This window comes from Doryrhamphus excisus, linkage group LG3 (assembly GCF_037039965.1).
Source record: "Doryrhamphus excisus strain RoL-2023G ecotype Guam linkage group LG3, RoL_Dexc_Guam_v1.1, whole genome shotgun sequence".
NCBI lineage: Eukaryota > Metazoa > Chordata > Actinopteri > Syngnathiformes > Syngnathidae > Doryrhamphus > Doryrhamphus excisus.
The window spans coordinates 7271921-7285041 of record NC_136359.1 but is presented as its reverse complement, the minus strand read 5'-3'; the positions used below and the strand labels follow the sequence as shown (position 1 = coordinate 7285041).

The 13121-nt window shown below is 43.3% G+C and overlaps 2 protein-coding genes, 1 long non-coding RNA gene and 1 other non-coding gene across 4 annotated transcripts; 3 read left to right on the top strand and 1 right to left on the bottom strand.

The window, feature by feature from the left end:
• The first annotated feature begins 2892 nt into the window (after positions 1-2892).
• On the top strand, positions 2893-6540 carry LOC131127601 (uncharacterized). The gene is made up of 2 exons (XM_058069659.2): positions 2893-3146; positions 4583-6540. Exons 1-2 carry the CDS (start codon positions 2969-2971, stop codon positions 5824-5826), a joined length of 1422 nt encoding a protein of 473 aa, XP_057925642.2. The 5' UTR covers positions 2893-2968; the 3' UTR covers positions 5827-6540.
• Positions 6541-7184: 644 nt separating this feature from the next.
• Positions 7185-10617, top strand: LOC131127624 (uncharacterized). The gene is made up of 3 exons (XM_078789585.1): positions 7185-7493; positions 8643-8948; positions 9501-10617. The coding sequence occupies exons 1-3, from the start codon at positions 7316-7318 to the stop codon at positions 9632-9634; spliced, it is 618 nt and encodes a 205-aa protein (XP_078645711.1). The 5' UTR covers positions 7185-7315; the 3' UTR covers positions 9635-10617.
• On the bottom strand, positions 8243-13082 carry LOC144898269 (uncharacterized). The gene is made up of 4 exons (XR_013627176.1): positions 12442-13082; positions 11533-12234; positions 8740-8873; positions 8243-8490 (listed from the first exon to the last, which is right to left on the bottom strand). It is a non-coding gene; the product is annotated as an uncharacterized LOC144898269 (long non-coding RNA).
• trnal-aag (transfer RNA leucine (anticodon AAG)) lies at positions 11572-11653 on the top strand. Its single transcript has one exon. It is a non-coding gene; the product is annotated as a tRNA-Leu (tRNA).
• Positions 13083-13121: the final 39 nt, after the last annotated feature.

Below are 13121 nucleotides of genomic sequence, written 5' to 3'. Positions count from 1 at the left end.
AAAAATTTCTGCTGCTTTGAAGGTCCCAATGAGCACAGTGGCCTCCATTATTCGTAAATGGAAGACGTTTGGAACCACCAGGACTCTTCCTAGAGCTGGCCGGCCTTCTAAACTGAGCGATCGGGGAAGAAGGGCCTTAGTCAGGGACGTGACCAAGTCAGAGCTCCAGCGTTCCTCTGTGGAGAGAGGAGAGCCTTCCAGAAGGACAACCATCTCTGCAGCAATCCACCAATCAGGCCTGTATGGTAGAGTGGCCAGACGAAAGCCACTCCTTAGTAAAAGGAACATGGCAGCCCGTCTGGAATTTGCCAAAAAGCACCTGAATAACTCTCAGACCATGAGAAACAAAATTCTCTGGTCTGATGAGACAAACATTGAACTCTTTGGTGTGAATGCCAGGCGCCATGTTTGGAGGAAACCAGGCACTGCTCATCACCAGGCCAATACCATCCCTACAGTGAAGCATGGTGGTGGCAGCATCATGCTGTGGGGATGTTTTTCAGCAGAAGGAACTGGCAGACTAGTCAGGATAGAAGGAAAAATGAATGCAGCAATATACGTATAGAGATATCCTGGATGAAAACCTGCTCCAGAGCGCTCTTGACCTCAGTAGACTGGTCATGTACCTTGACCATATAGACAGGAGACATTAGCACACAGCCAAGATCTCAAAAGATTGGCTTCAGAACCACTCCGTGAATGTCCTGGAGTGGCCCAGCCAGAGTCCAGACTTGAATCCGATCCAACATCTCTGGAGAGATCTGAAAATGGCTGTGCACAGACGTCTCCCATCCAACCTGATGGAGCTTGAGACTTATTGCAAAGAAGAATGGGCAAAACTGCCTAAAGATAGGTGTGCTAAACTTGTGGGATCATATTCAAAAAGACTTGAGGCTGTAATTGCTGCCAAAGGTGGATCAACAAAGTATTAAGCAAAGGCTGTGAATACTTATGTAAATGTGATTATTTTGTTTTCTATTTTTAATAAATTCAAAACATGTCAAAAAAAACCTTTTTTCACATTATCATAATGGAGTATTTTGTGTAGAATTTTGAGGTAAGAGATTAATTTAATTCAGTTTGGAATGAGGCTGTAACATGACAAAATGTAGAAAAAGTGAAGCGCTGTGAATACTTTCCGGATGCACTGTATGCTCTGAAAATGTAAAAGCATATGTAAAGAGTGGAAAATGCAGTAAAAAAAAGACAAATATTTTGTCATTATTTCTGTTTCACATGTCAATGCTGAATTTTTAAAGGATATTATTTCCTTGGCTATCTTTTTATTCGATATCGTGAACGTTGCGTTTTACTCCCGGTTTCCCCCCGCACGTACTGTGACAGACTCACCCCGATCCGGCAGTGGGAGCCTGGAGTTTGTTTTCGTTGTTTTGGAACAGGCCATTGTGCTAGCTTGAGGTTGTGAACAGAAGAAATATGCACATTAGCACTCAGGTAACGGAACTTCCAACCTGCTAACCACCAGGCCGCCGTGCAACTGAGATCCCTTGTGAAAAATGGACTTCATCCCGGCTCTGGTGATGGATAACATAAAGTAGCACAAAAGACAGCTGGGATAGGCTCCAGCACCCCGGCGACCCTCATGAGGATAAGTGGTAGAAAATGAATTAATGAATGTTGGAGTCAACAGGCCTCTCCCCTTGAGCAGATAATCATAACAAATCATAGCAAGTCTGTGTGACAATCCTAAAGCATGTCTGTGTTGCTTGTCCTGCAGACGTGCAGCAGCTGATTGGTCGCCTAGGAGAAGCTCCCCCACCCTCATCTGCAGGTGGTGGGCTCCACTTTGATGCCGGATGAATGGAAGTACACATGCAGACACACGGTGCAGAAAAAACATTTTGCTGTTCAGTTTGTGGAAAAAGATTCTCTCAAAAGACAAATTTGGTATCACACATGGCAAGACACACGGGAAAAAACCATTTGGTTGTACTGTTTGTGGTAAAGGATTTACTTAAAAAAATACACTTGGGGTCACACTTGAGAACGCACACTAGGGAAAAACCTTTCAGCTGCTCTGTCTGCGGCAATAACCTTTCTCAAATGGGCAATTTAAATCGGCACATGTGAACGCACAGAAGAGAGAAACATTTTGCTTGCTCAATTTGTGGCGAAAGCAAATTAGTCTTGCATCACACATGCTGAGACACATGCGCTTGCTAATTTTGGTGACTTTTCATGCATGTTAGGGCCCTCAAAAATGGGAGCAAATGTTTCTCAGTGGCTGCTCGGTGCTTATGCCCGAATACAGTGCACCTTACTGGGCCACAGCAGGTGGCTCCTCCCCCTCTATCCTATGGTTTTCCTGGGGGGATATAGTAATTCGTGATATTTGAGGAGGAGAAATTAACAGGTACAGTTTGTCACATTTGTTGGGGTAAATCTTACCTTCAGGTGAGCACAAAGTAGAGTACAATCTCAATGAAAAAGTAGACATGGAATCTGTTATCACGATCTTGAAAAGCAGAAACGGTTTGAAAAAAAAGATATTGTGCATCTCCAATTTCAAGGCCGGCAAAAATGATCCAGTTTATGTTCATTTTTTGTGCGATTAATTCATTGATTTATTATTGACATTTGTTTTCCTGAAGGGAAAATATTTTAATCTTTTTAATCACTTATAATCTCGGGAGATTTCGAGACACGGCCAATTTGTGTGTGTCTTATGTGTGTGTTTATGCTTCCGTTTAAGGAGCATATTATGTAACTGCATACTAAATCACGTTGTTGCAGACAACAAGTCTTCGATGCCGCCGCAAAGTGGCAGCAGTGTGACATCACGACTGCTTTCACGACCGTAAAGCCTCCATCAATGAAGAGAAAGGCGGAAGTTGGGAGGATACAGCCCCCCCCCCCCCCCCTCCCCACACGCTCATCCAACAGCTGAACAGCTGAAAAACATTCAGGGCCGAGAAGTGTAGTCGAGTGGGTCAAAAAAACATTAAAAATGTTGAGAGAATTAATAAGGGAGCGACTAATGGCGGCGGCTGATGAAATATCGGCGTGTTTTGAACGAACGATAGCGCCCTACGAGGAGGAACTTTCTCGAACGAGAGAGGAGAACGAGCGACTTCGACAACAACTGGGAGCTTTAAGCAAGACTCAAAATGTGTTCGGCGGTGAAGGTACGTTGACAAACCTTTTAAATCTTTTCAAATCCTCATCTCTTTTACTCTTACTGTTAAATCACAGTACGAACGTAGAACCCAAAATGGCGGCTACGTTGCACCGTTGACGAGCATACGCGCACATTGTACTACTTTGTGTTTATTAGCAGTACAATTCGAGCATGCTTACAATAGTACACTGTACAACATTAAACGTTCACTATTTTTTTATTTCAAAGAAAAGACAATATCAGATGCTAAAAACATGCTAAAAGATGCTAAAAACAAGCAGCCACCGCCTACTTCCGGAAGATGTCCAAATAATATAATAATAGATTACGTCCAACCGATGCATCCATTACTATGTCACATTCACAATTTCAAAAGGTTAATAAAATCCTACATATCATTCTGTCATTCAAATTACTTTGGTAATAAAGATAATTCCACATAATTTACCAAAAATTTGCTCAGAATCTCAATATTGTTTCAGTCAGAAGTTCATGTACAACATGTACACAGATCATGTACAACTTGTACACAAATCATATACAACTTGTACGCAGATCATGTACAACTTGTACACAGGTCATGTACACAGATCATGTGCAACTTGTACACAGTTCATGTACAACATCCAGTTAGCATTTGCCATCAAACGTCACAGATGTCCAAAAATGAAAACCAGTATTCCAAAGAAAATGCAGCCAGAGTCAAGGCAACATGATACTATTCGACATGAAATAATAATTTTAACAAAGAAAACTGTTGAAAAACACCTTGCTATAATGGAGTTGCAGATGCGTAAACAGTACATTTTTTGCAGTGAACTCCCACTCCCACTTTGCAGTTTGAAATGAACTAAAATACAAATGCAGTTTGATCTCTGACATGATCCATCATATTGTTTCATTTTTGAAAGCGAATGGTAAATTTGTCCAAAAGTGCCATCTTCAGGGTGAGTAAACAAGCGCTTCTGTAGGAAGATGGTGGCCTTGCATTAGCATATTTGTCATCGAAATAGTAGTCATGCCAAAATGTTGTGTTGCTGCTGGATGTTCATAGAATCAGAGTGATACGTGAAGTTTCTTTTCTTTTTCAAAAGAGGGAGTTTTAAGACAACAATGGACGAAGCAAGTGCAGGGAAGGAGAGCGATGGACGCCCACCTCCAGTTCTGTTCTTCCATTTCAGTGATGACTGCTTCAAAGGAACGCCTCGAAAAAATCATATGTGCAAATTGAGTGACTGAAGTCATGGGAGATGCTAAAATCCTAGCAGGATCAATATGTCGTAAGAAGGGCGTCTGCGCGGCCGCTGTGCACCTTATTGCCATAGTTACTTGAACTGTAGAAAACTAGATGGACTATATCTATACATGTCCACTTGTCAAATATTCATATAGTTGATGAACGATATCATATTTGAGATGTCTAAGCTTGCTGGTGTTCCGCAGACACCCAACAGCCCCCCCTCGTTAAGGAGGAAGAGGAGGAACTTTGGATCACTCGGGAGGAGGGAGAGAGTCTTCTCGTGCCGGAGGACGCGGATCTCACCAAGTTGCCACTGACTGTTGTCTCCGTAAAGACTGAAGAACACGAAGACCAACCACAAGCAGACTGCCTTTTTGCTCCGCTCTCAGATAGCGACGGCACAACATCACGCTCTCCTGAGGCCCAAGACAGCGGCGACACCCAAGGAACTATGAGCAGCAACACAGGGAGTCAACCAAGCAACAAACACACGGGATGCTCGGAAAGGGAGACGCGTAAAGAACATTTGACCTGCTCAGTTTGCGCTAAAATCTTTTCCAAAAAGAGCGATTTCACTCGTCACATGCGGACGCACACCGGAGAAAAACCTTTTACATGCTTGGTTTGTGGTAAGAAATTCTGCCAGAAAGAAACTATGGAATCGCACATGAGAACACACACGGGAGAGAAACCCTTTAGGTGTTTAGTTTGCGATAAAAGATTCTCTCACAACGCTTCTGTGGTGTCACACATGAGAACGCACACAGGAGAGAAACCCTTTCGATGTTCCGTTTGCGATAAACGCTTTTCCCACAATGCCACCATGGTATCCCACATGAGAACGCATACAGGTGAAAAACCCTTCAGTTGCTCAGTTTGTGGCGAGTACTTTTCTTACAGATACAGCTTGACCCAACATATGAGAACACACACGGGAGAAAAACCCTTTATTTGTTCCGTTTGTGGTAAAATGTTCTCCCAAAAGGTAAACATGGAATCACACATGACAATGCACACTGGCGAAAAGCCCTTTCGATGTTCAGTTTGTGACAAAAGATTCTCTCAAAAAGAAACCATGCTATCACACACGAGAAAACACACGGGAGAAAAACCCTTTCAATGCTCAATTTGCGATAAAAGATTCTCTCACAATACAACCATGGTTTCCCACATGAGGACGCACACGGGAGAAAGACCTTTTAGTTGCTCAACTTGTGGCGAAAGCTTTGCTTACCGATACAGTTTGACTCAACATATGCGGAAACACACCGGAGAAAAACCCTTTGGCTGTTCGGTTTGCGGTAAAAGATTCTCTCAGAAGGTAAATATGGAATCTCATATGAGAACACACGCAGAAGACAAATGCTTGAGTTGCTCCGTTTGTGGTAAAAACTATTCTTATGAGAAAAGCCTAACCACACACATGCTGACACACAACGGAGTATAAACATTTTCATGTCCACTTTGTGCTAAAACTTTGTCAAATCATGGAAGTGGCATGCAACATGTTCTCTCTCTCTGTATCTCTTTGTACTATGTACATACAGTGTGTATGGAATATATTTTTTAGTATGAAGTACTCTGAAAGGGTTCCTGACAGGATTCATCAACTTTGCTGGCCAGCCGTGATGAGCTAGCGCTCGCTGTTCACTCTCATTTCCGCAAGTACGACCACTCTGGAAAACAAACATGACGGTGTACGAGACGGAGGTCATTTGCACTGATTATCGAAAAGATTTCAGCAATGTGTCAATCATTTTCAAGGAATGGAGAACTTGCAGAACATGGCCTTAAGCCTTAGGACATGAGGATTGGTGGCCTTCCGCCTCGAAATGACCCTTTAAGCTCAAGTCGTTATGTGGATAAAACACCACAATGGGCAAGACCAAAGAGCTGCCAAGGGACCTCAGGGACAAGAAGCATGTGACGGAGGGACCGCTTGTGCAAAATTTCTCCATCTGCCATTAAGACGACGAGAGAGGTGAGGAACCAGACAGGAATTACAAGAGAGGAGCTAGTTAATGATGTCAAGAGAGTTGGGAGGTCATCAAGGAAAGCATTTTGATTTTTAGCATTTAGTGTTTTGGTTTGTTTGAGTTGGACCTTCTGGAACAGATTAATGACGCTAACCAATGCACCACTGTAATGTTAAATAAAGTGTCCAACCACACATCCACGGCTAAATTTGTTTTTCACACCTGCACTAGTTGGAATTGCCGTCAAAGTTCCTCAAGTGGCATTTTTGGTAGGTCAATTGCCGCTACGGACGATTTTTTGGTGTGTCTTATGTGTGTGCTCTGTTGGTAGTTCTTTTTTCATCAGCTCTGGCTTGAAAGGTCTTCAATGCTGCCCCAAGATGGCAGCAGTATTGCCGCGGAGTCTTCAATACCGCCCCAAGATGGCAGCAGTATTGCCGCGGTATTTTCAGTACCGCTCCAAGATGGCAGCAGTACTGCCACGGAGTCTTTAATACCGCTCCAAGATGGCAGCAGTATTGTCGCGGAATTTTTTAATACCGCTCCAAGATGGCAGCAGTATTGCCGCGGCGTCTTCAATACCGCCCCAAGATGGCAGCAGTATTGTCGCGGAATCTTCAATACCGCCCCAAGATAGCAGCAGTACTGCCGCGGCGTCTTCAATAAACGATAACAGTGTTGAAATGTCTTCAATACCACTCCAAAATGGTAGCATCCTTGAGTGCTCGGGCTTCAATGCCGCTGCAAGATGGCGGCAATACTGAAGCGTCTTCAATACCTCTGCAAGATGGCAGCAGTGTAGCCTCAGGACCCTTGTGTAAGCCTTTGACCTCAATCGAAGAAGAAAAAAGCGGAAGTTAGTCACGCTTCACAAGGAGACGTTCCCTTTAACACTCCTAATGCCGAAACCCCCTTAAAGAGGGACGAGAGGTGAAAGCGAGTGAAACTATCACATTGAAAATGTTGCAAGTTGTGATAAGGGAGCGACTAATGGTGGCAGCTGATGAAATAATCGGATTGTTTGAAAGGACAGTAACGTCGTACGAGGAGGCACTTTGTCGAACAAGAGAGGAAAACGAGCGACAAAGACGACAACTGGAAGCTTTTCACAAGACGCAAGTGATGTTAGAGGTGGATGGTATGTTTGCCTGTTGTTAACCTTCCACTTCCTCATTTAAATGACTTTGCATTACTAATAGATACATAGAGCCGAACACACGAACACCGAGGCAGGGACTTGTATTTTAAAACACAGTGCCATACCGGTCAGCAAGTGTGGATGTGGATTGTGGCCTCCCCATGCAAAAGGAGAATCAAAAAGATGAAAAAAAACTTTCTCATAGTTCTCTCTTCTTTAAATACTCTCCAACTGCAAATTTTGCTAAATTTGAATCTAGAAGGCTGGACACAAGTGACTTTGACTCTGACTGTACCTCGTCATCCTGGCGGCGTTTGGCTGTAGCGTTTTTGTATCCTTGTTAAAACTTGTTGCTCCTGCCATGTATTTTCCTCCTCCTCGCTGAACGGAAGACTCATTTTCAGTATTGTGTAATGGCGCCCTACAGCCGCAAAGAAGTCCAACTTTTTGTGTGAAGACTGGCTTCCTCCTCCATTTGGGTGCAGAACGCTTGGTCAACGTTGCAGGTTTTGTTGGGGAGAAACCCTGCAACCACACAGCCTTCGGAGTCACACGCGGTTAGCTTCTCTGCTGTACTGGCGGTTCTTCTTAAAGGGCTAGGCTCGGCCTGTAACATCATTCATATGCTGTTTTACTTCAAAAATCTGCGAAACAGAGTCCACAAAATGTGAAGCGCAATGAAACGAGGGAACAATGTATCTTTATTTCACTTGAAATCATGAAAACTTGAAAGTCTTAGATTAGGTCACGGTGGATTAACAGTTGCATCTATTTTTAAAACGGTGTACTACGCTGGCAGCATGTTTTTCTGATGGGGAAGTGTTGTGTTCAATTCTTTTACAAAGTCACGGCTTGCCTGTTGGAAAAAAGATGCACTTTCATTTGCTGTTTCTATGGCCGGATTCTCTGCTGCAGCCGAGTGAGTGAGGCCGGAAGACCAGCACCTTGCCGGTCTGTGTGTGAGGGGGAGGGGCACGGCAAAGGAGCCAAGAATCTCCTGCAGCAAAAACAAAGTGAACATATCGGTTACATATTCACCAATGTTGATTCATCACCGATGCGTCATCATCGTCCCGATTTGTCAGGCTGTATAAATACTATTTGCCATGTCTGAGCTAACGTGTCTTTGTGTTATTCAACATCCTGCAGATGTCCAGCAGCCCCCCCACATCAAAGAGGAAGCGGAGGAACTCTGGATTGCTCAGAAGGAAGCGCGTCTTCTCGAGCCGGAGGAGGTCAATCTCACCTCTGCTGTCCCTGTGAAGACGGAAGACCCCGAAGATGTACCACGAGCCGAGCGCCTCTTCGCGCCGCTATCAGATAGCGATGACACGACGTCACACTCTCCTGAGGCTGGCAACCAGGGGAGGACCCGAGAACCTTTGAGCAGCGATACAGACTGTGAAGGTGACATGACTGACAACAAACGTTCTGAATGCGCTGAAAGGGAGACAGGTAAAGAACCTTTTACCTGTCCGGTTTGCACTAAAAGCTTTTATAAAAAGAGCGCTTTTACTCGACACATGAGAACACACACAGGGGAGAAACCCTTTACATGCTCAGTTTGTGGTAAAAGATTCTCCCAAAAGGTAAATATGGACGCACACATGAGGACACACACAGGGGAAAAACCTTTTTGTTGCTCAGTTTGTGATAAAAGATTCTGTCACAATAAAAGCATGGTATCACACATGAGGACACACACCGGAGAAAAACCCTTTCATTGCTCATTTTGTGGGAAAAGCTTTTCTTACCGATACAGTTTAACGCAGCACATGCGGAAACACACGGGAGAAAAACCCTACAGATGCTCAGTTTGCGGGAAAAGCTACTTTCAAAAGAAAAGCTTGACAACACACATGCTGACACACGATGGCGAGTAAATATTTTTCTGGGTGATCGAATACTTATTTCGAAATCATTCTAAGCCTTAGTTGATGTTTTTTTTGTATTCTGTCTCTGTTATAATAAAACCAAACTATTCTGGACTGTTTATATCTTTGGAAGTGGGTCGCCACACCAAGCTACCGCGGGGGGGGGCAGCCGGATGGAAGGAGGCGGTGCCCGGCATCGACACCACACTGACCCCCACCTGCGACCTTTTTGTCACCTACCGACAATCGGCCATGATGATCTGGTGAAAATGAAAGAGATCAAGCCATAGGCAAAATTGAGCTAAAGGACTCGAACACAAAACCAACGGCAGCCAAGACTGAGTGGAGCCACCCTGAAGACAAATCTGGTAACAAAGACATTTCTATTTCCTGTGATTTGATTTCTTTGACCTTGCTGCTACTGCAAACGCCACATTGTACGTTCTACGTTGCACGTTCCGTAGGCGCGTCACCACTATCATGGTAGGTGTTGCATTAGCATGTTTGGTGTTAGCATACATTAGCATATTTGCTGCTTGGCGGAGGTCTGCTTTTCTGGTCATTATTATTATAAATGTTCCTATCAATGTAATTAATTATCTTTATTCTCAGCAATGTTATCATTATCATAATAATAATTATTTGTACCCCGCCTCACACAGCTGACAGCTGGGCTAGGCTCCAGCATGCCTGTGACCCTCGTGAGGATAAGCCGTACAGAAAATGGATGGGTTGTTATTATTATTATTGTTATTATTGTTATTGCTCCAGTGCTGAGCTAATTCCAACCAGTGATAAAAGCCTGTGGTTCTGGTGATCGGCTCTGCCGTTTGCATCTCTTATATTTAGGCCAACAATACTTTTGTTGCTGTTGTTGTTTTTTTACTAATATGCCATATTTAACCACAAGACAGCATTATTTATTCATTTGGTTATTTATTTGGGAAAAACCATGATTGTTAGGCCTCCAAATATTGAATGAATGTGGATGAATTGATTGAAGACCTATATTGAGATGGATTAGCATTCATAACCGTGACAGCCCCAATGCTAAATGAGTAAAGAGCTTAGCTTCCAGAAGCCTCAAAGCAAAGAAAGAAAACACACCATGTCCAGAAGTAGTGGGACCATGTGACTGGCAGAGAAGCGCATCATCAGTGTCCTGTCTCAAAATGAAGGACATGGGAGGGTTGTGAGGTCCAGCTAGCTTCCTTGGCGTTGTGGAGCGTCACTGCAGTGGTGTGTGTTCTCTGTGAGCAAAGTAAGCAAGTGTGTGTTTTGTGCTTTTGTTTCAGATGCCCTTGCTTGGCAGTTTGGCACTTATGCCTTTGCACAAGCGGTGCAGAAAAGGCTCCGATATGTGCCACACCAGACTGGAGGGGTTAGTTTGGGTTGGGTTGGGTTGGGTTGGGTTAGGGTTAGGTTGGGTTAGGTTCAGCGAGGCCATGAATGAAATAAAACCTTTTGAAGTTTAGTTCCACTAGTCTGTTGTCTGTGGTTGTACTCCATAAAGCACATTTTCTAAGCCAATAGCATCCTGGCTTTTAATGACATGCCCTATTTCTTCTGGCATCATCATTGCAATATTGAAAGGACCACTAATCTGCAGTCATGCGGGGGCTCCGGAGCCAGTCGCGGCTCTTTTGACCGTATCCGGTTCTGGACGTTTCTTAACACAACAACATGTATTTATTTGTAATTTCCTTTTTCTTCAACTATGTAACTTGTTAGCATATCTACTGCCCGTGTATTGCTTTACAACAGGTGTGTTCAAAGTGTCCCACGGTACATTCTAAAGATACAATGGAACAAAAAAAAACACAGCTAAATTGACGCAAAACTCAAAATCTGGAGAAAGGTTTTCATCTCGTGAGAAAAAGTTGTGTTTTTTACGAGAATGACGTAATAAGAAAAATGTCATTTTAGTAGAAAGCAAACATGTTTTTTCAAAAGTGGTACAATGGAACAACAATAGAGTTGTTGTTTTGGGAATTGAGGTTGCAGGAATGGTTATAAGGTTAGAATAACAAAGACAAAATATTACAGCAATAAAGTCATAATTACGAGAAGAAAGTTGAAATATTTGTAAAATGACAAATGGGGCTAAGTGTGGCGAAATGTCGCTCAGTGTGGTGACAGGTCTGGAGCGCTTCTTAAATCCGTACCTGGTTGCAAGTCGATGAGCTACTTCACGTGAACCCCATGGTAGTGTGGCCGAGCGGTCTAAGGCGCTGGATTAAGGCTCCAGTCTCTCCGGGGGCGTGGGTTCGAAACCCACCGCTGCCAGCCTTTTCCTGACAAAGGGATCAGTGAAGTGAGGTCCTAAATAATTGAAGTACCCGTACATTGAAACACCAACAACTGTTGGTATACGATGGCAGAGAAAATAACGCTGAGCATTTGTGAGGTAGCCACCAAGTGGGGGAAGGGGTCTGCTATGGAGGACCAAAACTGCCAAAATAATAAATAAATAAAAGTGGAAATTGAAAAAAAAAATAAATACAAAAATTAAAAATAAATGTAGAAATAAATACAAAAATAACTATATAAATAGAATTACATATCAATAAATAAATAAAAGCACTCTGCTCTCATATGTATTTATTTCATGCTGCAGACAATGTCAGCTTGAAATGCAGAAGGAAAAACTATTCAAACGAGGGGGCGGTCCTAAGTGTGTCTTGGGTTGAACTGTTCGCCCATTGGTTGATCGACATGTGAGTGCGAAAATCGACTAGGTATGCCTGCAAACAGCCACAGCAAGAGGAAGTATACAGGGAGAAAAGTATATAAAGGATATAAAGAGATCCACGCTTGTGAAGTTCTTCCCTGCACATTACAAATTGGTGCCGAAACCCGGGATTGATCTAAGAGAAAATGAACAGATTGTGAAGAATCGTGGATTTGACTGAAGCTGCGGGGAAAAGACAAAGAGAAGTCATGGCGGAAAGTGGAGCATGACTGAAGAAGATAAGAGGAGCCATGCGGTCTTCTACGACTAAGCTTTTGAATAAGCCACATAACCACATATTCATTGTAAAGTTATACAATATGACACTGTCATGCAAACTCACCTGATACCATGCTCCGCTACGGTGCAGTGTTGTCTCGCTCACACCGAGCAGGTGGGCTATTTCGTGGATTTTCAGACCCGCGAACAAGTAAGTCTCCACGGCTTGCATGGACAGCTCCAGCGGTGGACGACCAACTTGTCCACTGTCACCAGAACTTGCGATTTGAATGTTTAGGTACTACCACAACTTCACACAAGGTCCTGTAAACTACAGGGTCGACCTCTGAGTCTGTTGTTTCATTTGTGTGAATTAACTGCTCCAATAAGGCTGCCACCCGGAAAAGCAGGCAATCCGGGGAAGCATTATCCGAAATATCTGCTAGCAAACGGAGATCCCTGGAGATTGCAGCCATATTTACCGCCATTGAGAGTGGTGTGGTGACTTCCTCTTGCTGTGGCTGTTTGCAGGCATACCTAGTCGATTTTCGCACTCACATGTCGATCAACCAATAGGCGAACAGTTCAACCCAAGACACACTTAGGACCGCCCCCTCGTTTGAATAGTTTTTCCTTCTGCATTTCAAGCTGACATTGTCTGCAGCATGAAATAAATACATATGAGAGCAGAGTGCTTTTATTTATTTATTGATATGTAATTCTATTTATATATTTATTTTTGTATTTATTTCTACATTTATTTTTGTATTTATTTTTGCTTTTATTTATTTATGTATATATTTT

Coding starts and splice junctions, on each gene's coding strand:
- LOC131127624 (XM_078789585.1), top strand. CDS start 7,316: ATGTTGCAAGTTGTGATAAGGGAGCGACTAATGGTGGCAGCTGATGAA. Junction 7,494..8,642: donor AGTGATGTTAGAGGTGGATG/GTATGTTTGCCT, acceptor AACATCCTGCAG/ATGTCCAGCAGCCCCCCCAC. Junction 8,949..9,500: donor ATGCGCTGAAAGGGAGACAG/GTAAAGAACCTT, acceptor TATCTTTGGAAG/TGGGTCGCCACACCAAGCTA.
- LOC131127601 (XM_058069659.2), top strand. CDS start 2,969: ATGTTGAGAGAATTAATAAGGGAGCGACTAATGGCGGCGGCTGATGAA. Junction 3,147..4,582: donor AAATGTGTTCGGCGGTGAAG/GTACGTTGACAA, acceptor GGTGTTCCGCAG/ACACCCAACAGCCCCCCCTC.